Source organism: Lagenorhynchus albirostris, chromosome 11 (assembly GCF_949774975.1).
Source record: "Lagenorhynchus albirostris chromosome 11, mLagAlb1.1, whole genome shotgun sequence".
NCBI classification, from domain to species: Eukaryota; Metazoa; Chordata; class Mammalia; order Artiodactyla; family Delphinidae; genus Lagenorhynchus; species Lagenorhynchus albirostris.
In genome coordinates, this window is record NC_083105.1 from 25918139 (window position 1) to 25943418 (window position 25280).

The 25280-nt window shown below is 35.6% G+C and overlaps 1 protein-coding gene across 8 annotated transcripts in view; it reads left to right on the top strand.

The window, feature by feature from the left end:
• NR2C1 (nuclear receptor subfamily 2 group C member 1) overlaps nucleotides 1–16870 on the top strand; it is a 41407-nt gene extending 24537 nt beyond the window's left edge. For 7 of the 8 annotated variants that reach the window (XM_060164736.1, XM_060164742.1, XM_060164744.1 and 4 more), the window contains 5 exons: nucleotides 1200–1321; nucleotides 8433–8572; nucleotides 10161–10298; nucleotides 12742–12847; nucleotides 15002–16870. In XM_060164736.1, coding sequence (XP_060020719.1) covers nucleotides 1200–1321; nucleotides 8433–8572; nucleotides 10161–10298; nucleotides 12742–12847; nucleotides 15002–15176 — 681 coding nt within the window. In that variant the 3' untranslated portion in view covers nucleotides 15177–16870. The remainder of the gene's footprint in view (nucleotides 1–1199; nucleotides 1322–8432; nucleotides 8573–10160; nucleotides 10299–12741; nucleotides 12848–15001) is intronic. The other variant, XM_060164743.1, reaches the window with a different exon arrangement.
• The last annotated feature ends 8410 nt before the right edge of the window (nucleotides 16871–25280 follow it).

The following is a 25280-nucleotide window of genomic DNA, read 5'->3' on the forward strand; positions in this document are numbered from 1 at the left end:
GCTGTTTTTTTCTACATAGGTGTCTGTGAAATGTTTTTCCTGTGCTATCTCAGTTTATCTTACTAATTTTAATGCCTACAGGGTACCTTATAGCATGGATTATTCTTTTTCTTAGAGATAGAAGATTGGGTTATTGCCAGCATTTAATTTCTCTGTTAAGAGTGGTGCTGAAATGGACATCCTTATATGTGCTTTTTTGTGGATGTATGCAAGTATCTTTTTGGAATAGAGATTTAGAAGTGGCACGGTTAGGTCATAGGATAAACTCAATTTTAAAATTTTGATAGATACAGCCAAATTGCCCTTCACTTTACCAATACTCAGAAGTATGTGTTTCCCTGTATCATCACCTATGCTTGATATTATTGATCATTTTAATAATTTTAAAATAGAAAAAAAGTTTCTTATGGATGAAATTACATTTCATTTATAGCAATAAAAGTTCTCTTTAACAAGATTTTCAAAAATGCTTTTAGAAGTATTTTGATGTAGGATATTTATTTCCAACACATTTAAAATAATTACCTACGGTCTGCAGTACAGACTGATAGATAGCCTGTGAGCATTATGGCCACAGACACATTTTGTTTTACCTGTAGATTAAATGGGGAGATTTTACAAAGAAGCTGCTCTTTGAAAAATTGAAAGAGCTGGTAGTACTGAGCCCAAATTCCCATAAGTTTTCAGTGTGTTGAATTCAAGTCACAGTCATGCCCTTTATCTGGGAATATGCACTTTCCAAATGGCATCAGCAGGCTCACTTCACTCATTATTCTCCTGACCCTGTAAGCATTTGAATTTGTTATCCCTGTAGCCTAAATGAAAGGGACATTTAACATAAAGGATTGCTCCTTAAACTGAATTTGTTGTATATCACTGTTAATGAAGGGAGGGAAGGAAAAGACATGTTGTTAGACCAAGACAAAAAATAATTTTTAAAAAACAACCAGATGTCATGGTTGGTATTTGTTAAGTGGAATTCTGCTTTATCTGAATTTGCTTTGTTAGAAACTGTGGTCTTCTCATTTATTCTAAATCCTATTTTTAGCTGTAAAATCTAGTGACTTGGATTATTTCAAGATTTGCCTTTGGGTTAATATATTAGTTATTTGATATGTTTACATTTAAGTTTTTCAAAGAAATGATGATTTAGAATTGTCCGACGTAAGATAACTTACCTCAGTCCCTGTTCGCACTAGCTCACCATGCCATCTCCTATGCCTGAGTACCTGAATGTGCACTACATTGGGGAGTCTGCCTCCAGACTGCTGTTCTTATCAATGCACTGGGCACTTTCGATTCCTTCCTTCCAGGCTCTAGGGTAAGTGTCTTGAAGTCCTTGAATATAAGTGTGATTTTCTATTACAGATGTACATTAGGCAAGAACTTTTATTTTGGGAGGATTTGATTAAAGGGGGGGGAAATTATATAACATTATAACTTGAAATTTTGTCATTTATATGATGAATCATGGCAGGTGGTATTTACTGTATATTATTTTTATGTGGAAGATTATCTGAACTTCATAATTTGACTAAGTTAATAATTTGAATGAAGTAAATGCAGTAGAGCTGATAAATCATGGCCAGCATTTGTAATAGGCCATCTTTTTTTTTTTTTTTTTTTTTTTTTTTTTTTTTTTTGCGGTACGCGGGCCTCTCACTGTTGTGGCCTCTCCCGTTGTGGAGCACAGGCTTGGGATGCGCAGGCTCAGCGGCCATGGCTCACAGGCCCAGCTGCTCCGCGGCATGTGGGATCCTCCCAAACCGGGGCACGAACCTGTGTCCCCTGCATCGGCAGGCGGACTCTCAACCACTGTGCCACCAGGGAAGCCCTGTAATAGGCCATCTTTGATTGGCTTAAATTAGGGAGGCTCTAGGGATGTCTTGGGGTTGTTGTTTCCCTCCACCACCACTGTTTCAGTGTCACCTCAGGCTTGTTAATAAGGTGCTGAAACTTGTATACACTGAATATGTTTGAAAATAGAATCATGTGGTTGCCCAACAAAAAGGGTAAGAAAATGTAAATTATCCCATACCACCACTGTGATGATTTGGAAATTTGGTTTGCCACTAAAGGGCACATCTGTACTCTGTTTGAATTAGATGGTAATGGAAAATGGTCTACTGTAAGAAACCCGAGCTTTATCTAAAGTTTGCCAGATTTACTTATATTGCTTTAAAGTAACTGGGATGAAGAAGCAAAGAGACCATGGAAAAAGTTAAGCCCATAGTTAGAAAAGTATTGTTTGAGTTGTAGGACCTTACTCTACAATATGATTTCATAAACAGTTCAGTTTCATATCCTGTACATCTGTTTTCCCATTCGCCAAATAGGAATAATAACTGCTCATTCTTTATCCTTAGAGAATATTTTGAATATAACTAAAAAACATATCTGAATCATGACTGTAAAAGGCATATATAGAACCCCACTATAATTTGACTTATTAATCAGTGTTGGATGTACCATGCATTAAATCATGTACTTAAATGATATAGTTGCATAGACTAAAAGCCTGATTTAGAATGGTTAACCTTCAATTTAAAATGATTGATAGCCCTCTCTCTCAAAATAACATTTAACTTTTAGGATTTCTCCAGTCTGCTTAAGAAAAAATTAAAATACAATGTAAATTTACATGTTAACAGTTTATTTATTTTAAAGCATTAAACGTGATTTCTTAAGCTTGTAACTGGCATACATATGCCTTGAAAAGTAACCTGGTGATATTTTTCATAATAGGCTATCAATTATTATAGTAAAAAACAAAAGGAAAGATGTAGCAGGGAGTGATTTGAATTCCTTGAGTTGGTTATAACACCATTGATCTTAAGTATGTCTGTTAAATTGAGTGTGATTATCCTATAGAAATAGTCCGAATGTTGGAGAAACCAGAAATGAAGCCTGGAGTTTCCAGTTATAATATAATTTTATAGTGGCAGCCACAATTCCCTGTCATCTGTATTGAAAAATCAGTTTCAATATAACTGCCACAGAACTCTTTGCAATTAGAATTAACTATTGTGTAGCATTTGAAGTCATTAATTGCTACGTAAACTCTTATTTATTATCACTATCTAGATAATTTATAGTTTGAATTAATCAGATGGATGACAACTAAGTACTAATGATGGGAAATTCTTTTATGCTGTAATAAAAGCTATTCTGAGTCTCCTAGAAACTGGCATTGCTTGCATTTTTATCTCTAGATACAAAACTTGGAAACAAAGCCCTAATTTTACAGAGAGAAACAAAGCAACGTTACTCATTTTCTAAAAGTCAAGTTTGTTTTGGTCAATTTAATGGAGGGGAACAGTAGTTTAAAGACTCTTATACAGTGGGTAGTTAATACTATTTGTATTTTACAATCTTCCTCTGTTTTACAAGGATGTTACTTTTCTGTTTAAGATTTGTAGTTTCAATACTTACAGGAATTCAGTTGTTTTTCAGTTCTATCTGCATAATTTAGGTAAGTGACTACAGTAATAGATTCATTTGGGGGGAGGGGCACTGGACATGATTTGTCTGGAGTAAAGGCAGCAGTCCTCTTTAACTAGATTCTTGTAACCAAAAGTTCCAAGCTATCACCATTTGCTACAGGAGACTTTACTGAATAATTTAAAAACCTTCCATTAAATGCTAACCCTTAAAGTTGACTCTTTTAAAATCCCACTGAAACAGAGTAATGTTTACTATAACTGTGGGTTTGAAACCAGTTCTCTTGCCATATCACTACTTTTCCCTAAGGAAAAAACAGATGCTACCAGGTGAAGTATAATGCCTTGCTTATATAAAGCCAAATGGTTAGGTTATCCCCAGGTATAGGTGAGTTCAAAACTCATATTCCTTTATCAAAATAAATAGTATAAACGATGATCTGATCTCTGATTATGAGTACTACATACATATTTTAATGAACATTAACAATGTAGTACAATTGTTAGAGGAAAATACCTATATCTATTTGTGAAAGAAGTTATGTTTACTGTTATGCAACTTATTTTATTTATTAACACTTGCGTTGCACCTGACTGCCTCCTCTACCCAGCTCTTTTTGCTTCTCAAAGGAAAGGTGTTTTGAAAATAGGTGGTATAATGTGACTACAATAGTCATTTGTTTGTTTTCCCTAACAAGAAAAAACTGGCAGCACACATGCCCTTACACCACAGATATTAGCCTTGAATGGAGGAGGTCTCTGCTGAGAAATGTGACTTTAGCATTTTACTTCCTAAAATTTGTAATGATTTATTTTAAAAAAGCGTAGACTTTGACCACCTTGGTTCAAATTCTGGATTTATTCGTTTGCTAGCTCTGTTATTTAACTGAGGCTCCACTTCTACATCTGTAAATTAGCAGAAATGCTTCATGCTACTTGAGCTGATCGGTGTAAACTTCTTCAACGCAGTGCTGCTGACAAAGTAGATAGTAAATGCTCACTTTCCTTCATACTCTTAGGAACCTTCTTTCTAAAGGAGACTTGCTGTTTTTCTTTCTGAATGAACTTTGAAGAAACATACTTGAACAATGTAGCTAACTGTACTACAAGGATTTTATGTTTTGGATAAAAAGTGTAAATAGAGGGACTTCCCTGGAGGTCCAGTGGTTAAGACTTTGTCTTCCAATGCAGGGAGGTGCGGGTTTGATCCCTGGGCTGGGAGCTAAGATCGCACATGCCTCGTGGCCAAAAAACTACAACATAGAACAGAAGCAATACTGTAACAAATTCAATAAAGACTTTAAAAATGGTCCACATCAAAAAAAAAATCTTAAAAAAATGTAAATAGATAGCTTTTTATAATTGATCTCTGCGTTTAACTCTTTCACTTTTCCTTTGGAAACAAAATAATCTGGTGGTTAATTCCTCAATTGCCACTTTTCATCTTTTTTCCTTAGGGGTACTCATCCTTTGCACTGATACTCCTTAACGTTTTCTCTGAGTCTTCCTCAACAATGCCAACATATTTTCTTACTAAGAGCTGTAGCACAGGCCATTAAAAACTTTGACTTTTTTAATCAGTTGGCTCTGTTCTTTTCCCTGTTCTTTGTTCACTGGTTGATTACCTTGGTTAGCTGTTTCCTCTTTTAAACTTCAGAATCAGCGGTTAAGGTAAAAACCGAATTACTTCAGACTTTTCCATCATGTTTGCTTTTAACCTTTTCCTCATGTTTGTAAAATGTTAAAGTAATACTTACGTATAGCAATATAAAGTAAAACTTTACTCTCCAGAGGTAACTAACCCCACTGTTAAAGTTTGGTTTCCTACCAGATCTTTTCCATGCCACATTCAATCAAATACACAAACACTTATACATCTTATTCTTTGCCTTTCTTTTTACACTTATATAATGGACGTCTTATATCAGCATGTGTATTCTCCTACTCTTCTTAATGGCTACCTAAGTATTCCATTTTATGGATTTATTATAGTTTACTTATCCCTTATTAGTAAACATTTGGGTTGTTGGCTAGTGTTTTCTGGTGGTCATGTTATATCCAAAGCTACAGTAAGCGTTGTAGCATTGTATATATATATATTTTCCTACTTGTGTTAGTATTTCTACAAAATAGCTTCTTACAAGTGGAATTGTTGAGTCTAAGAGGGTATATACATTATAGTTTTTTGGCAGGTACTACCAAATTGTCCTCCAGAAAACTATTCAGTCAGTTTATGCTCATACAAGCAATGAATGAGAATGAATGCTTATTTCCTCACACCCTCCTCAATACTGGATTTTATCCATCTTTTCTGATAAATGAAAGTAATATCTTGTTATCTTTTATTTCATTTGATTTAGTTTGAAATTGAATCTTTTTCTTTTATTCTTTTTTTTTTTTTTTGGTCATGCACCTTGCAGGATCTTAGTTCCCTGACCAGGGATTGAACTCGGGTCCTTGGTAGTGAGAGCACGGAGTCCTAACCACTGGACCACCAGGGAATTTCCAAGATTGAAATTTTAATCATTTTTATATGGAGATTTTTTTAAAATTTATTTTTGGCTGTGTTGGATCTTTGTTGCTGCACACAGGCTTTCTCTAGTTGTGGGGGGCAGGGGCTACTCTTTGTTGCGGAGCGTGGGCTTCAGTAGTTGTGACATGCAGGCTTCAGTAGTTGTGGCTTGCGGGCTCTAGAGCACAGACAGGCTCAGTAGTTGTGGCACATGGGCTTAGTTGCTCTGTGGCATATGGGATCTTCCCTGACCAGGGCTCAAACCCATGTCCCCTACATTGGCAGGTGGATTCTTAACCACTGTGCCACCAGGGAAGCCCTATATGGAGATTTAAAAATACTGATTTTCTCTTCATTTAAACTTTACTTTCAAATAGATTTTGATAGCCAATTTCTTATGGCAAGTAATTCTTCTCAGATACTGAATGGAAATGAGAGATCAGCTTGGAGATAAAATTTCACCTGAATAATTCCCAGTGAAAGAAATTACTTTCTGTACTCTGAAGTTGACAGTATTAGCATTTGTTTGAATATATTCAATTCTTAAATAAAATGTAATGTTGTAAAGGTGGCTATGGTTCTTAACTTGATGAAAGATTTATGTTAAACATGCTGATTATCCTATCGATTATCCTAATTTTAAAGATTTATTAAGAAAAAAGTTTAAGTGCCTTTTATCAGGATGTACATATTTCCTATAAGATGTTCTTAGCACCTTAAATCTCTTTAGAGAAAGGGAAAAGAAATCTCATTCTTTTGTTACCTTGTTTATAATAAAGTATATAGTTCTTGGTTTAAAGATTACTTAAATGGAAAATGGTTGTGAGTTCTCACTTCTGCCTATTCTGTATCCCCCACAATCAGAAATCATTTGCAGATTCATTTTATATTCTGTCTTCTGTGCTGTTCACTGAGATACAGAAATGAATAAAGGAGTCTGTGCATTCAATGAGGTTTTAATCTAGTATAGGAGACAGATTCCTAAACCAATAAATTAGAATACCATGAAATAAGTATAAAATATAAGTATATTTATGGCACTGAAGGGGTGTAATTAACTATCTTGGGGAGAAGAATGTGGTAAGAGAATGTTTCAGTTAAAAAGTGAGCTCTGGGACTTCCCTGGCAGACCAGTGGTTAAGGCTCTGCGCTTCCATTGCAGGGGGCACAGTTTGAATCCCTGATTGGAGAATTCACATCCCACATGCTGTGCAGCACAGCAAAAAAAAAAAAGTGAGCTCTGAGTTATATTTTGAGGGATAAATAGGAATTAGCCAGTAAAACAAATTGGGGAAAGCACATTCCAAGAAGGGAGGGCAGCATTTAGTAATTCAGTCATCAGTTTTTATTGAACACCTACTACATGCTGGTTATCACCTCAACAAGTTTACTATTGTTCTTCCCTCTTCCTGGAATACTAGTTCTCTAGGGTTTTTTTGTTTGTGTTTAAGTTCTTTCCCATCTTTCTCTACTTAGATGTCAGCCCCTCAGAAAGGCCTTCTCTCTACTCCCACCCCATTTTCCAATGCATCATCCTACTTTATAGTAATGTAGAATTTTCATTACCAAAACTAATGTTTGTATAACCGCATATATATGTGTGTGTATAATATTTATATAAAATATTTGAAGTGATTTTTTTTTTATTATGTTTCCCTTCTGTTTCATGAAGGCAGACTTTATTCATCTTGTTTATTGCTTTTTCTCCAGTGCCTAGAACAGTACCTGGCATATACTTTATTGTTATGGCCTATTCACATAATTCTTATATTTGTGTCTCATAACAACTCTTTGAGCAAGATATAGGGCATATAGTGTCTCTGTATTTTATATAGTTAAGCAGCTGAGACCCAGGACTCTTATTTGCCTAATTTCAGTCAGTGGATCTAGGCTTTATAACCATGGTGATTTGACTCCTATTCCAGTACTTGTTTTACTTGCTCAAGCTGCTGAGATTTTTTTATTCAGAAACTCAGGAAAAGCCTTCTGACCTTTCTTATCTTCGCTACTCCTAGCAAAATCTTTGGTGTCTCATTTATGGGATACTTATATATCATCTGAAACATAGAATAAACCAATTCTCCCAGGAAATTGGTTGGTTATCTATCATCAGATAATTCTAACTGCCCTTTTTAAGAAGGTTTTTAAATGTATGCTTTTGCTTTTAATTTTTTTTTAAACACCTTTACTCCATCTGTTTCCATGAAATGTGGGCTTAAAGCCCCAACATTTAGTTTGAAATACTACTTGCAACTGTTCTTATAAACTGGCTGATTGATTAATGAACTAGCAAATTAAATTTCTAAACCTTATCAACTAAAGTCAGGTACACAAAATAAAGAATTGATCAAGTCCATTCCCGGTTGGCCATTTAGAATAATTTTAGTTCAGTAACATTGTATTTTTAAATATATGAGTCAGTTGTAAAGTTTTATAAAATGTATTTTAATATTTGATATTTGTTTATTTTGTTTTTATAGGCAAGAAAACAGTATATTATTGGTGAAAGCCTACTGGAATGAACTTTTTACTCTTGGTCTTGCCCAGTGCTGGCAAGTGATGAACGTAGCAACTATATTAGCGACATTTGTCAATTGTCTTCACAGTAGCCTTCAACAAGGTAAAAAGCACCTTACTTATTTCCTTTGCTAGGATATAAGGGGGGGCATCAGTTTTATAGTATTATGTTTAAAATTAGGTATTAAAAGATACCAACATTCTTTTTACTTTAGATAATTTTTACATTTTGATAAACTCATTCATTAATCACCCCAAAATAGTTTTAAATGAGAGCACAACAAAACTGAAACAAGCGTATTTAAGTGCTATTTCTGATCAGGCCTCGAGAATTTTTTGTACTTGGATATACATTCCAAAGAATCCAGGGTAAGTTTATATAGAGATGATCAAATATTTATAAATGTGTACTTCCCACCAGTTTTTTTTTTTTTGGTGGGGGTGCTGTGTTGGGTCTTCGTTGCTGTGCATGGGCTTTCTCTTGTTGCGGCGAGCAGGGGCTACTCTTTGTTGCGGTGCACACTCTTCTCATTGCGGTGGCTTCTCTTGTTGCGGAGCACGGGCTCTAGGCAGGCAGGCTCAGTAGTTGTGGCTTGTGGGCTCTAGAGCACAGGCTCAGTAGTTGTGGTGCACGGGCTTAGTTGCTCCGCGGCATGTGGGATCTTCCCGGACCAGGGATCAAACCAGTGTCCCCTGCATTGGCTGGCGGATTCTTAACCACTGCACCACCAGGGAAGTCCCCCCACCAGTTTTTAAACTGCCTTTCTTCATTGTAGCCCTTTGAATCCCAAGATAGGCTAAACTTTTTTTTTTAATCAATTCATCAGGATGTATTCTCTCACTTAAACGGTACTAAAGAGTCACAGAACAATCCTAAGTCTTTTTCCTTTTCTTGATGCCAAGGTGATTACAACTCCCATTCATTTGCAGAGACAGGCAGGCAGGCACTGATTTATAAATGTTTAGCTTCAGAATGGCTTGTGACTAACCAAGAAGGTGCCCCATCCTCAAGTGGGAAGAACTACTTTTTTGAGTTCAGGAATAATTTATAAGTTGAGAATTACATTTACTTCCTTTGCATATTCCATTTCCCATTGTTTTACATTATTTTTAAAATATCTGCTTCCTTCTCTTATTTAAGGGCAGAGAAATAACCTTAAAATCTCATCAACAGTAGATCTACCAGAAGGCAGTACTATATAAACACAATAAATTTTAAAAGTTATAAAATTTTATTTTACTCAGATTTTCTTTGATCTTGGCAGTATTTTTTGCTATTTGTTTTTGTTGTAGTAGTATGGGTAACTTAAAAATCTAGATGGTTTTGCTTATTTATTTCAACCAATATATAAGCTTAAATAAAATCCTGTTACCAAAATCTGAGTCTTCTGTACTTTGGTTGGTTGGCCAGTTTTTTAGTCTTTATAGCTTATCTTTTCAAAGGTATATCTTGAAAGGAAACATTACATTTAGGGTATTTTATATTAACAGCCTGTTTTGTTTTTTTTGAACAACGTCTGAAGATCATTAATTAGTTTCATTTAAACTTGCAGAGATACTGAATTTTAAACATTTTAAAAATTGGTTATATACAGAGCTGGAAATTAGAAAGAAATATATTGGATAAAAATAGTCATGCATTTTTGCTGAAAATTGGAAGCTTTTGTTTGTTTCTTTGTTTTTAATTAAAGATAAAATGTCAACAGAAAGAAGAAAATTATTGATGGAACACATCTTCAAACTACAGGAGTTTTGTAACAGCATGGTAAAACTCTGCATTGATGGATATGAATATGCCTACCTGAAGGCAATAGTACTCTTCAGTCCAGGTATGTAAACATTTACTTCTTCTTTAAAATACAGTGTTTGAGGATGTGGAGAAATTAGAACCCTCATACATTGCTTGGGACTGTACATTGATGCAAAGTGGAAACAACCCAAGTGTCCATCAAACGAATGAATAAACAAAATATAATATATAGATACAATGGAATATCATTCAGCCATAAAAAGTAATGAAATTCTGATACATGCCACCATGGATGAACCTTGAAAACAGTATGCAAGTGAAAGAAACCCGTCACAAAAGACCACATATTATATGATTCCGTTTAGCTGAAGTGTCTAGAATAGGCAAATCTGTAGAGAGATTAGTGGCTACCAGGGACTAAGGAGAGGGGAGAGTGGAGAGTGACTGCTAATGGGTACAGTTTCTTTTGGGGTGAACAAAAATGTTCTAAAATTAGATTGCGGTGATGGTTGCACAGCTCTGTGAATATATTAAAAGAACTATTGAATTGTATACTTTAAATTGGTGAAATTTATGGATGTTAGACATCTGGGTATGAAAAGGAAAACTGAAGAAATCAGTGAAATGACATCATAGACTTTCAGTCTTGTTCAACACTTGAATGTTTAGATATATTTTGCTAGGCATCATTAAAAGGCAAAAAGAGAGGTGAGGATTGCTTTGTTAATGGGTTAAATTTCCAAACATCTTATTAGAGTTTCCAGCAAATAGAAAAATGGATCTCTTATCTTTCTGCCAGTTTCTAGTTTTCATGTATAGTAAAATGACAGTAAAGCTAACAATCAATTTTAGAATACGAAAAATTGGCTGTTCTCTTAGGCTCTGTAGTTTTTCATTTTGGTATGTATTTCTGTTACTGTGTATGATAAAATTATCTGAGGAAACCTGCTTCTTACCTTCAATGATATCAGTAAGATAATTAAAGCTTTTTTGTACTATTTCTCTTAATGTTCAGGTAAGTTAATAACATGTATCACCATTTTTATCACAACCAATTTGCCACTTTCATTTTCCTTAAAATTGAAAGAACATAGATTCAACAATAGAATTATAATGTAATTTTGTTTTACTAAGTATTCTATTTCTATTTGCTACTTTTTTTATTCTCTTCAGTCAGGGCAGCACTTTCCATAATTTAGTCATAAGTTTTATGAAATTCTTTTAACATTTCCATTTTAGTGAAATATTTATATAGATTATTTCATGTTGGTATATTCTTTTGATAGAGATGATGTGCAGAGTTTCATAATTTTATAAGTATTTTTTTAACCTAACCATGGTGAAAAGAAGGTTTTCTTACTAAAAAAATATAGAATATAATCTTCATGAGGGGTGGGTGAAATGGGTGAAGGAGGATCAAGAGGTACAAACTTCTAGTTATAAAATAAATAAGTCACAGTGATGTAATTTACAGCTTGGTGACAATAGTCACTATATTATAAACTTGAAAGTTGCTAGAAAGTAAATCTTAAAAGTTCTCGTCATAAGAAAAAAATGTTTTGCAACTTTGAATGTAACAGATGGTAACTAGACTTATTGTGGTGATCATTTTGCAGTGTATACAAATGTCAAATCATTATCTTGTATACCTTAAACAGATATGATGTATGTCAATTATACTTCAGTTAAAATATATATTATTTTAATTTTAAAAATTTTAAAGAATATAATCTGCAGATATTTCATTGGTTAAAAATACTTTCAATACTGTATGCTAACACATATATATGGAATCTAAAAAAAAAATGGTTCTGAAGAACCTACGGGCAGGACAGGAATAAAGACGCAGACATAGAGAATGGACTTGAGGACATGGGGAGGGCACAGGGTAAGCTGGGACGAAGTGAGAGAGTGGCATGGACTTATATACACTACCAAATGTAAAATAGATGGCTAGTGGGAAGCAGCCACATAGCACAGGGAGATCAGCTCGGTGCTTTGTGACCACCTAGAGGGGTGGGATAGGGAGGGTGAGAGGGAGACGCAGGAGGGAGGGGATATGGGGATATATGTATATGTATAGCTGATTTACTTTGTTATATAAAGCAGAAACTGACACACCATTGTAAAGCAATTATACTCCAGTAAAGATGTTAAAAAAAAATACTTTTAACTAAGCTAAGTCATTTTTTTGTTTCTGTTGAAAGCAAACTGATCAAAATCCCTTCCACCACTTTTGGAATAGAAAAACCTATTTATTTTATTTGAACCCAGTGGTTTCAGTTTTTATTAGATGTTAGGATACATGTATGAGATAAAATAGTTTTAAGGGTTTAAAGTACAATGCCTGGTGTTTAGTGGTTGGGTTATTAAATATATTATTTGTGGAATGAAAGAGCCACACATATGATGGGGCTTTTTTTTTGACTGAATTATTTTTCCCACCCCCTTCCATCTCCACTTGGTGCCTTATTAAATGAGTATTCAGAACTAAAGTAACAATATATTCCTTAATGTTTCAGATCATCCAGGCCTAGAAAACATGCAACAGATTGAGAAATTTCAGGAAAAGGCTTATGTGGAATTCCAAGATTATATAACCAAAACATATCCAGATGACACCTACAGGTATCTAGAAGTTAAATACTGTTTAATTAAATTCATCTTAAAATTTTTTGTGAATCTTATTTCATTATTTTCCATTCCAAGTGTAATTAAATTTAGTCAACTTTGACCTTTGAAATAGTTAATGCTATTAAAAGTGGTAGTGTAGTGTTGCAAGTACTTTACATGTAATATTTTATGTAAGGAGACTTTAGCACAGAGAGGTTAAGTAACTCGCTCAAAGTCACACAATAAACAGCAGAGCCAGGTAGTCTGACTCTCACACCCAAACTCTTTCTTCAGTTGAAATAATGGATTTTATTAGTAAAAGGGATGAAAAATGATGAATAATAAAACACCATTAGACTATTTGATAATTAATTTTGGAATTTGGCTTATGATATTTCTAACAAGGTATTTACCATTGTTCTTTCAGAAAAAAAATCACTTTTTAAATAAACTCAATTTTTGAGTAACTAAGCATTTGGCATCGGAGCCAGAGTACGTGGGTTTGACGCCCAACCCTGTCACTTACTAGCAGTATGGCTTTGGGCAAGTTATTTAACTTCTGTTTCAGTTTCTTTACCTGTAAAATGCAGATAATGGTACCCACCTTTTATAATTAGTATAAGGATTAAGTCAGTTAATATATAGTCAAAGAGCTTAGAGTAGCGCCTTTTACAAAGTAAGGGCTATATAAATGTGTTTACTAGTATTATTAATTTAACATACTTCAAACTTCATAACTTATTATATTTTACATATAATAATATTTTACATATGTTAAATAACATGTTTATAAGTCAGATCCATCATGAAAATCAGCTGTAGTTTATCTAACCAGTTTTCCTATGCCGCCTCCTACCAATTCTGTGTATATAGCTCAGCTGGTGGGAACAGACAGGAAATGAGTAGTTTGAGCAGTGGAGTGCATGGCTACAGAAAGGTTACTTAATTCTGAGGCTGCTGGTTTCACTTGTTCTCAAGTGTTAAGAGTCGAAGGCCTTAGAAAAGAGGAAGGATAAATGTGCCACCAACTTTTCAGAAAGGTGGTTCTTTTGGTGTTGGTTTTGTTATGACTTTTTTTTCAATTTTTTAAAGTTTCAAAAGTTGTCTTATACCTCATTATACAAATAAATACAGTATTTAAAATGTTCCTCCTTTTTGACATAACAGCTGCTTGCTGATCTCTGTTCGATTAGGTTCCAGGTTCTTGGACCTCTGGAACTCTTTCTTAGTTTCTTACATTCCTAGTTATTTTAAAATAATACATTATTTTTAGATAGCAGTTTTCAGCTTATAATGTACTTTCACGCAAGACATTGTCCTGCCTTTAAGAACCTCACTAGCACAGAAACTGGCAAGGATCATTTTGTTGATTGTCACAGCACTGTGAAAGAGACAGGGAGTGATGGCTTACATGCATTCACATAGCTAAGGGGTAATTGAATCAGGATTTGGATCTAATGGTTTTGATTCCATAATTTATGCTCTTCCCAGTAATAACAACTATTGCCTATTTTACTATTCCCAGTACTTTTTTGAAAAGCAAAACCAAGAAAACTGTAATCATTGAGCCTCATGTATCGTGATAACATAAAACATTGCTGTTCTCATAACCTCGAATGAGTTCCTAAGCTGTTAAATTTATAACTTGATCCACAGTTTAATAACTTAGTTCCATGGTCCGTAAAACCAACTGGAGGTAGCACAGCATAGCAGTTAAGAGCAAGGCTTTCCAATGAAGTCTGACAGACTGCATATATATCCAGGTGATTGTCATACACTCTAAGGCTTGAGAATACTAAAGGATTTATTTATTTATTTTTGCGGTACGCGGGCCTCTCACTGTTGTGGCCTCTCCTGCTGCGGAGCACAGGCTCCAGACGCACAGGCTGCAGACGCGCAGGCTCAGCGGCCATGGCTCATGGGCCTAGCCGCTCTGCGGCATGTGGGATCTTCCCGGACCGGGGCACGAACCCGTGTCCCCTGCATCGGCAGGCGGGCTCTCAACCACTGTGCCACCAGGGAAGCCCTAAAGGTTTTATTTTAAGTTCTGAAAACTAGATCTTTATTAAATTAGGCCACAGACAGTATTCATGCAGAAATTACTTATATCTTTCTACTAAATCACTCTTTGATTTACAGCCTTGTTCCCCCTTCCTTTTGTCTTTTGAGGTTGTCCAGACTACTACTCAGATTGCCAGCTTTGAGGTTGATGAACGCTACTATCACCGAAGAATTGTTTTTCAAAGGTCTCATTGGCAATGTGCGAATTGACAGTGTCATCCCACATATTTTAAAAATGGAACCTGCAGATTATAACTCACAAATAATTGGTCACAGCATTTGAAAGCTGAGATCTCAGTTTAAACTGATTGTTCTTTCTTACTGGAACACAAGAAGACACCAAATTGAACTCATTGCTTCCAGGGCATCTGGAAGTTTTTACTTTAAAGAGTAACCAAAAACCAAGATATTTTTATCTTCCTTAAGAAGAATTTTTGAAGTGACTAGGCAGGTAGCAGGAATTAGAATTTCCCTTCCTGTCTTATTTGAGTGAGTAAAAAATACTATGAATTTATTCTTGGCTGAGATGACACCTAGAGCCGTCACCTCTTGACTAAGATATCTCCTTTTATTTTATAAAACAAATAAATAAGTCTCTCTTTTTTTCCCAGAATTGTGTTCTATTCATGTTTAACTTCATTATGAACTACTACAAACACTTAATGGTCAGAAACCCCTAAGGAGGATTTTCTTGCATTTTACTCTTCTATATTATAATCTGTTTCTTTTAATTACCTGTCAAAAGAAGATTATTTTATGCTCAGTGGTATTATGATAACATTAGAACTATAGGAAATAATAAGTGAATATAGGTATTTTTTTGTCTTTTGTACATATCATGGCAGCATTAGCATATATCACTCTCATTGCTGGCAATGAGACATAGGCCATTTGTGATCCTTTTAGTGTTGTATATTATTAGTTATAAGCACTTTTTATTTATGTATGTAGCAGAAAATTGTTTTTGAGAATAAGAAGGTTCATGTTTTAATATTTTTGGTTTACTGTTTTATAAAAGTAGCAGAGACTGATTGAGCCCCAAATGTTTCAATATTTCAAAATAGATATTAAAATTGTTGCTCTTCCATTCCACAGAAAGCGTCTATCATCTCTCCCTCTTTTCTGACCTGCATTTATAGTTTCCTGACCCTTCTGTGGGTTTTAGACAATTTCTTTTAGGTCATTAGAAATACCTACTTTGTGAAATAATGGATTTATTGTAGCCAATCTGTGTTTTCAAGATGAGTTAGACAATTATTTTAAAGCAATTGATAATTTTTTAAGACTTCAGGTTTTTAGCATATAAAGGAATATGCACTGGTTTTTCACTGTAAAATGGGGAAGGGCTGTTTTAACAATAGTGTGAGCATCAGCCTGAAGTGCTGCCTTGTTACTACCACAGCAGAAGCATTTTAGGCTCCTTGGATGTCTTCCACAGTAATGTTTTCCTTAGCAAAACCTAATACTGTTAAATATTTCTTTGCTATAATTTCATGATGAATTATTTTGGTATGTCTATTTGTTGGCCTTTTTTTAAATATGGAGATTTTATTGCACTCAGAGTACATTTTTTATAAAGATTTTTGCAATAGAAGAGAAGCAGAATTTGGGGGAAGGATATGGATTTTACTAATAGTTACTTTATAGTAAATAAGAAGTTTTAAAGTATCAATTTACAGTCTTTATCAACTTATTAAGGGAAACATTTTTCCCTATTTAAAACATGAATTTTGTCAACAGATTTATTTATAATTATCAGCTGGGAAAACTACATTTAGTACAAAATACTTAGATGGAATAATCAGTAGGTTTATATCTTTATAAACCCAGTGAAGTAAGCCAGGGATTCAAGAAAAAATTCTTTTAAATAATGTACTAATGGTTAATTAAGATACATGTTTCAGGTATTTTTCCTGATTATAGTTATATTTGGAAGTGTTTTTTAAAACTATATTAAAATGTGACCTGCATTACAAATTTCTGTTTTCTGCCAATATATTTGATTTCAGAGTCCTGTTTCTTCAGTGTTTGGTCATCCTTTTGTTTGTTTGTTCCATTGTTAAGAAATCTCTGGTAAGATTTATTACAGTACTTTCAGGAAGGGAGGAGTATGGAAAACATTTTCATATCCCAGTATTTTAGGATGATTTACAATTCAGTTTGAAGACTTGCAAATATTGCAGTTTGACTATTCCTTAAAAATCTTTCTCTCCTGAAATCTCAGTAAAGTGTAACCACACAATGACAAATGAAACAGGAGAGAAGAAATCAAAGGATAAGAGAGTTGAATAAATTTTTGGAAAACAAAATGCAGGTAAAGAAAGACTGACTTAACAGAGCCAGAACCAAGGAAACTGAATGCCTGCAAAAGGTGGTACATTGAGAAGAAGCCAGTATACCAATGTCCAGAAACAACGTTCAGTACCCGGAGGATCCAAGTGCTCATTTTCAGAGATGGTACTTGGGGCATAAAAAAAGGATTGGTTGCAAATCTGTTGACAGCATCATTGAACTATCTTTCTCTATGCTTACTTAAGTCAGGTGACCAGTTTCTTTCTTTCTTTTTTTTTTTTTTTTTCTTTTTTTGGCCGCGGCATGCGGAGTCTTAGTTCTCCCTACCAGGGATCACATCCATGTCCCCTACAGTGGAAATGCGGAATCTTAACCACTGGACCGCCAGAGAAGTCCCCAGGTGACCACTTTTAATCCTTCAGCCTTTTCAAGCAGGAGGCCAGAGGTTAATAACCTTGAGTAACTAAACCAGAAGATCATAGGATTTATAGGATACCAGGGATAACAGAAGGCTTGGATTAGATAGTGTTGAAAATACGGATTAAGTGGAAGTCTGCATTGAATATGGGTGCCCTAAGCATGTTCCCAGAATGCTGCCTACTGGGTATAGGCTTCTCTGCCAGGATTTTTCTCTTTGGAGAAACTAATCGACCCTAGAGAAAAGATCTCCAGACACTCGCTTTTGGTTGTGCCTTGATAAGAAGACTACTTGCCATTTTATCACTCTTCAGTGAGTCCCAGTATTTCCAAGTCATATATGTCATGAGGTTTCCATTCAGCTTTCTAGTGCCTACTATTAAATATGAACATAGAACCAGGATCATCAGATATTTGAGGAAAATTTCTAATACATAAGAGATCAGATATAATCTGATGGGTGGGGGCAGATACAATGCAGTGATCAGTAAAGTACCCCCAAATATAATTAATATTTTGAAAGAAAGTAGATGTATTCATTAAATGAAAACAGGATGCTTTGAAAAGGAAAATGTGGAGCAAATTTTCTGGAAATTGAAAATGATAGCCAAAGCAGTTCATTAGAAGGGTTGGAAGATAAAATTGTTGAGGAACGCACCCTGAAAGTACAGTTGACCTTTGAACAACACAGGTGTTAGGCATACAACCAACTGCAAATCCTGTAGTACTATAGTATGTATTTATTGAAAAAAATCTGCGTGTAAGTGGACCCACACAGTTGAAACCCGTGTTGTTCAAGGGTCGACTGTATAACCAAAAGACAAAGAAATAGAAAATGAGAAAAGACAAAATTAGAGAATCAGAGCAGGATGGCTAACATTTTAATAGTAAGAATCTAAGAGAAAAGACTTGAAGTAAGGAAATTATTAAATAATACAAGAAAAGTTCCACAGGACTTGTGCCTCTTAGGTTGAAAGATTGACCCGTTAAATGAAAGAAGATCCATACCATTCCTGAAATCAGAACAGTATAATCAAAGAAGATAATGTATTGCTGCTTCTAGCAGTATTGTGGAATAGATACTCTGAAGGCCTCTGATCTATTGCTGGGCTCACAAGAAGTGGCATGAGTTCTCAAAGAAGCTAAGGTTGTTGCAGGTCACGAACCCTCCCTGGTCCTGGCAGAAGCAAATAAAAATCTCTGGAGAAAACATTCATAATTTAGATCAGAGTTTTGCACACTTTTCTGTAAAGGGCCAGAATGTCATTATTTTGACTTTGAGGACCTTACCATGTCTGAAGCAACTACCCTGCTGTTGTGCAAAAGCAGCTATATAGACTATACATAAATGAGTGAGCATGGCAGTGGTCCAATAAAACATTTACAAAATCAGGTAGTGAACTGGACCTGGCCCTTGGGGTGTAGTTTGCTGAACTCTAATTTAGAACCTCAACTGTCACAGATTAAGCTCAACCAAATATGAGCTCACAAAATTATCAGACTCACAAGGAAACAAGCCACTTGAGTGAGCCAGCATAAGCAATATATATGGACCCTAAATGATAATGTTAGATATTGAAATTGTACATGATTATAACTGCACATGATACATCTTAAGAAGAAAAAAATGGAATCAAAAAGTATGCAAGAAACAGGAACAACAAAGATGACCAAACAGACGTTAAAGCAAGCAGAAGCAACATTTAGAAATTTAAAAAAACTTGGTGAAATCTTAAAAATCAATCCATGGTGAAAGACTATGCCTTCAACACATACATGATTCAAACCCCTTCCTAAAACTACATTGAAGCACAGCCAAGGATTTTTTTAAGGCATTATCTCATATACACAAAAATACTGTGAGAGAAATGAGAGCCACAAAATTTTGAAAGCTGGAAAAAATATTAGTTGTGATCAACTCAGCAGACTTAGCTTCAGCGGGTAAATCTGAGAAGCAACCTGATTTGCACCCAGTTTGGCAATACCAAGTGTAGAGTGTGTGGAGCAACCCTTGTACATTGATGGTGGCAGTGTCGGTTGATAACAATCATCTCCAGTCACTTTACATTATATAGTAAAGTTTAACATGCATGTATCTGTTATTTGCCCTAGAGAAACTCTTATGTGTGTATCATGAGGCATACAAAAATGTTCATGTTTGCATTGTAAGAGCAAGAAAACAGCCTGTACTACTTCTGGAGGAGTAGGAGCAGGATGCAAACAGGGTAGGACAAGGGGCTACCAGAGTGTACGTGGTGCTCCAGTTCTCTATTGCTTTGTAACAAACCACCCCAAAAAGTGGTTTAAAACAACAAAATGTATTGTGCTCTAATCTGCGAGGTCAGAGCTTGGCAGGGACAGCTTATCTGATCCATGCAGCCACAGCTGGGTCAGCTCAGTGGGCAGGGGTTGGAATCTTTGGAATCACTCACATATGTGTGTGGAAGACACGTAGTGGCTATCTGCTGGGACTTCAGGTGAGGCTAAAACCAGAAGGCTTTCATATTGGCTCTGATTTCTGCATCAAAGATGTCACAAAGCTCTGTGCAGAAGTGGCAGACTCCTAGAAGAGTATGTGGAACCAGAAGTGTTGTAGCCATTTTTAGAAAAGGATGTATCTCGGCAGCCTCACTAGAAGCCCAGTATAGACAAAGGCTTATCTTGACAAGATTTGCTGGTTTGTATGCCTTTTGTGTAATGGGGTTGCTTTATAAATTGATACATAAGAAACTGCAAGAAGTTAAAACAATTGTGTCATCTTGGGCTAAAAGATACAGAACAGTGCAAAGTATAAAGGCTTTTGGACCTTCAAACTTCTGTGGGCAGGAAGAAAGCTGAAAAAACTACTCAGCTACAGACATGGGCTCCATTTTGTGAGAAATGAAGGGTAATTTCCACGTGGCTTTTGGGGCAAGTGTTGATATAGAGAGCCAGTGGAAGCCAGAGAGGTAGAGCTGAGTTTAAATTCTAGCTGTGTCATTTTGTAGCCATATGATTTTGTCATATTCATAATAAAATACCATAAACTGGGTGGCTCATAAACAACAGACATTTGTTTCCTCACAGTTCTGGAGGCTGCAAGTTCAAGATCAGGGAGCCAACATGGTCAGTGAGGTTCTTGTAAAGGCCAGCTTGCATGTTGCAGACTGCTGACTTCCTGCAGTGTCCTCCCATGGTGGAAAGGGCTAAGGAGCCTCTTTTAAAAGGCACTACTACCATTCATGAGGGTCAGCCCTTATGACTTAAGTATCTCTCAAAGGCCCCACCTACTAATACCATCACCTTTGGGGGTTAGGATTTCAGCATGAACTTTGGGGAGACACATCCAGACCACAGCACTCAGAAACCAAGTAGCATTGCTTCCATATAATTTTATTCATTGAGGCAGACACAAAGGCCTCCCAAATTCAGGGGGAAATAAACTGTTCCTCTTGATGGGGAATGGCAAAATTCTGGAAGAGTATAGGGAACCAGAATTTTTTTGCAGCCATTTTTTAAGAAAATCTGTTACAGATAGTAGTATATTTCTTAAGCTTGGTTGTACATTCTTAAGATTAAATAAACTTAGACTTTATTTATTACTTTTTTAAAATAAATGTATTTTATTTAGTTAGTTTTGGCTGCGTTGGGTCTTCATTGCTGTGCACGGGCTTTCTCTGGTTGCAGTGAGCAGGGGTTACTCCTCATTGCGGTATGCGGGCTTCTCATTGTGGTGACTTCTCTTGTTGCGGAGCACGGGCTCTAGGCACGTGGGTTCAGTAGTTGTGGCTTGCAGGCTCCTTAGTTATGGCTTGCGGGATCTAGAGTGCAGGCCCAGTAGTTGCGGTGCACGGGCTTGGTTGCTCCATGGCATGTGGGATTTTCCTGGACCAGGGCTCGACCCTGTGTCCACTGCATTGGCTGGCAGATTCTTAACCACTGCGCCACGAGGGAAGCCCTAGACTTCGACTTTAGTATGTATTATTCACAATATTTGATAAAAAATAAATAAGCCTTGTTTAAAAAAATTAGGTAATTTTAGACCTTCAGATCTCCAAAATTCCCTGTATCCAGGGGAGAGAAGTAAGTTCTTGAGAAGTTGTAAGCATAAACTGGCCCTTACATGGATACGTACCAAAAAATTCAGTAAACTATATTGGAGAATGGGACAAAGTGTGTGTGTGTGTGTGTGTGTGTGTGTGTGTGTGTGTTGCAAAACAGCTAAATCCTTGTCTTCTATGTTGGGAAGTCAGATAATGCCTAAAATCAGAAAAATCTAGAAATAATATAAGCATGTAATTTTTAGATATGGTAGTGAATATAAGATAAACAAAACAAAACAAAAAAAGATAAGCAGCTAAAGAGTTGAAACAATTCCCAACTGTTTTAGGGAGTTGGAAATTGGGTCCAGAGGCAGACCTTTATGATTCTTTCAACCAAGTACTAAATGGACTAAAGTACAATGAACTAAATTTAAAAGAAGAAAAATAAATGGATGAGCTAAACAGCAGATTAGATTGCGGAAGATAGAATAAAGATTTCTGGCAATATTTTTGTTCACATGAGCAAGGCAATATTATCTGAATGGATTCTGCATATCTCTTTGGTTTTTTTTTTTTTGGCTTTGTAATAATATTAAGTCAATGACAAAAATCAGAACAGGATGTTATGAAAAAGGAGCAATCAGACATCAAGAAAGAGTCCTTGAAATCAAAACTATCAGCATTGAACTGGGGAAAAAATTGTGTATCAAGACTGAATATACTGTACCTAAATAAGAAACAAATTAGTGAACTGGTACATAAAGGTGAAAAAGTGGCTCAGAATGTAAACCACAAAGGTGGAAATGGAAAATATGCAACTAAAGTTAAGAGATACGACAGATCAATCCAGAAGGGCCAGTGTTTACCTTATATCCAGATTCTGAAAAGAAGAAACAGAAGATGGAGTGGGAAAACTATTGAAAGAACAATTTCTATAACTAAGAATGACCCATCTCCATAAAGACAGTGTTGAATTCCAACAAGGATCAACCAAAAAAAGCCCAAGATAAATCCTCATGAAATTTCAGAACTTTAAAGAGAAAGAAATATCTGAAAAACACATTTCTTGCAATGGAATAAGTATCAGATTGGCAGCAAGATTCTTATCAACTATATTAGATATTAGAGGTCAATGTACCAATGCTTCCTAAGTTATATGGAAAAATCATTTTGAACTTAGAACTCTATGTCTAGGTAATAAAGAGGTAAATTTTATTTCCAAAATGCATTTTTGGGAAAAAGAATGCCTCAATAATGTACTCCACCAAAACAAATACAAACAAAACAAAAACAAGCAAACAAATGATGGCATTCTAAGAAAGAAAAGTATATAGGATCAAAGATGTAGTAAGATTCATTCACCTAGAAGCACAGGATAGGAAATCAAAACAATCTGTGAAAACTTTATTCAAGAAGGCATATGCCTCTTCTGTTATTAAGAAGTAATTTATCAAACTAACATTTATTGAGAACTAGCACTGGGTTAAGTATTTTTTGTGCCTTCTCTTTTTTAATCCTCACAAAGTCCCTTGAGGTAGGTAATATTATTAGCCCTGTGTTACAAATGAGTAAAATGAGGTTTATAGATGCTAAGCAACGTGCCCAATATAGCTAGCTAGGAAGTGATAGAGCTAAGGTTTGAACAAGTAAAAAACCCTAGGGAAGGTCTCCCTAGAGAAATAGCTGATTGTAGATCTAGGGCAGGAAACATACTTTCAAGGTAAGTATAGAGACATCTCACACCAGAAGGAAGAAAGCTAACAAAAATCACTGGGTTGTGTCTCAAGGACTCAAGCATCAATCTGAAGAGGTTTCTAATTGCCAGAGATAAGATAACTTGGTAATTAATTAGAATAGTAGCTGTAATAGATTGCAACATAACATATTTAAATCCATGAGTTCATAATGATACTTTAAAAGTGCTAAGGACATGGTAAACACAAAGAAAATACCTATAGAAGATACACACAAAAAAATGAGAAAGTAATCAAAGTAAGTCACTACAAAAAATAAAACACAAAGTAAGGCAGCAAGAGAGGAAAAAAGGAACAAAATAACGGGACACGCAGAAAACAATTAACAAAATGGCAATAGTAAGTCCTTCCCTATCAGTACTTACACCTCAAGAAAATAGAAAAAGAAGAACAAACCAAACCCAAAGTTAGCAGAGGGAAGGAAGTAGTAGATTAGAGCAGAAATAAATGAAATAAAGAATAGGAAAAAAATCAGTGAAACTAAGAGGGTTTTTTTAAACATTTTTAAAATATTTATTTATTTTGGCTGTACTGGATCTTAGTTGCAGCACATGGGATCTTTGTTGTGGTATGCAGTCTTCTTAGTTGTGGCATGTGGACTCTTAGTTGTGGCATGTGGACTTCTTAATTGCAGCATGCACGTAGGATCTAGTTCCCTGACCAGGGCCCCTGCATTGGGAGCGTGGAGTCTTACCCACTGGACCACCAGGGAAGTCCCAAGAGTTGTTTTTTTTAAAAGATCAACAAGTTTAGCAAACCCTTAGCTAGACTAAGAAAAAAAAGACAACAAAAATCAGCAATGAAAGGGAGACATTACAACTGATGCCACAGAAATATAAAGGATTTTAAGAGTCATTATAATGCCAACAATTACATGCCAACAAACTAGATGGATAAATTCCTAGAAACACAGCCTACCAAAACTGAATCTTGAAGAAATAAAAAATATGAATGGACCTGTAACTATCAAGGACATTTGATAAGTAATAAAAATCTCCCAATAAAGAAAAGCCCAGATGGCTTCAAACAAAGCTAGAGGCCTCACATTTCCTGATTTCAAATTTTATTACAGGGCTACAGTAATCAAAACAGTATGGTGATCAATGCAACAGAATAGAGAACTCCAAAATAAACTCTCAAGTATATGGTCAAACGATCTTAAACAAGGATGCCAAGGATACCCTATAGGTAAAGGATAGTTCTTCAGCAAATGGTGTTGGGAAAACTGGATATCCACAAGCAAAGGAATGAAGTTGAACCCTTACCTTACACCAAATATAAAAATCACTCTGGGGGCTTCCCTGGTGGCGCAGTGGTTGAGAGTCCGCCTGCCGATGCAGGGGACACGGGTTTGTGCCCAGTCCGGGAAGATCCCACATGCCGCGGAGCGGCTGGGCCCATGAGCCGTGGCCGCTGAGCCTGCGCGTCCGGAGCCTGTGCTCCGCAACGGGAGAGGCCACAACAGTGAGGGGCCCGCGTACCACAAAAAAAAAAAAAAAAAAAAAATCACTCAAAATCAATGAAAGACTATACATAAGACAGAAAACTATAAAACTCCTAGAAGAAAACTTATGGGAAAAGCTTCATGACATTGGATTTGGCAATAATTTCATGGGTATGACACCAAAAGCAGAGGCAACAAAAGCAAAAATAGACAAATATGGGACTATATCAAACTTAGAAACTTCTGCACAGCAAAGTACAACAGTGAGAACGCAACCTACAGAATGAGAGAAAATATTTGCAAACCATGTATCTGATAAGGGGTTAATATCCATAATGTATAAGAAATCCTACAAGTCACCACCACCACCAAGAACAACAACAAAAATTTTTTTAAGAAGCAAAGAATTTGAATAAACATTGCTCCAAAGAAGAAATACAAATGGCCTCAAGCATATA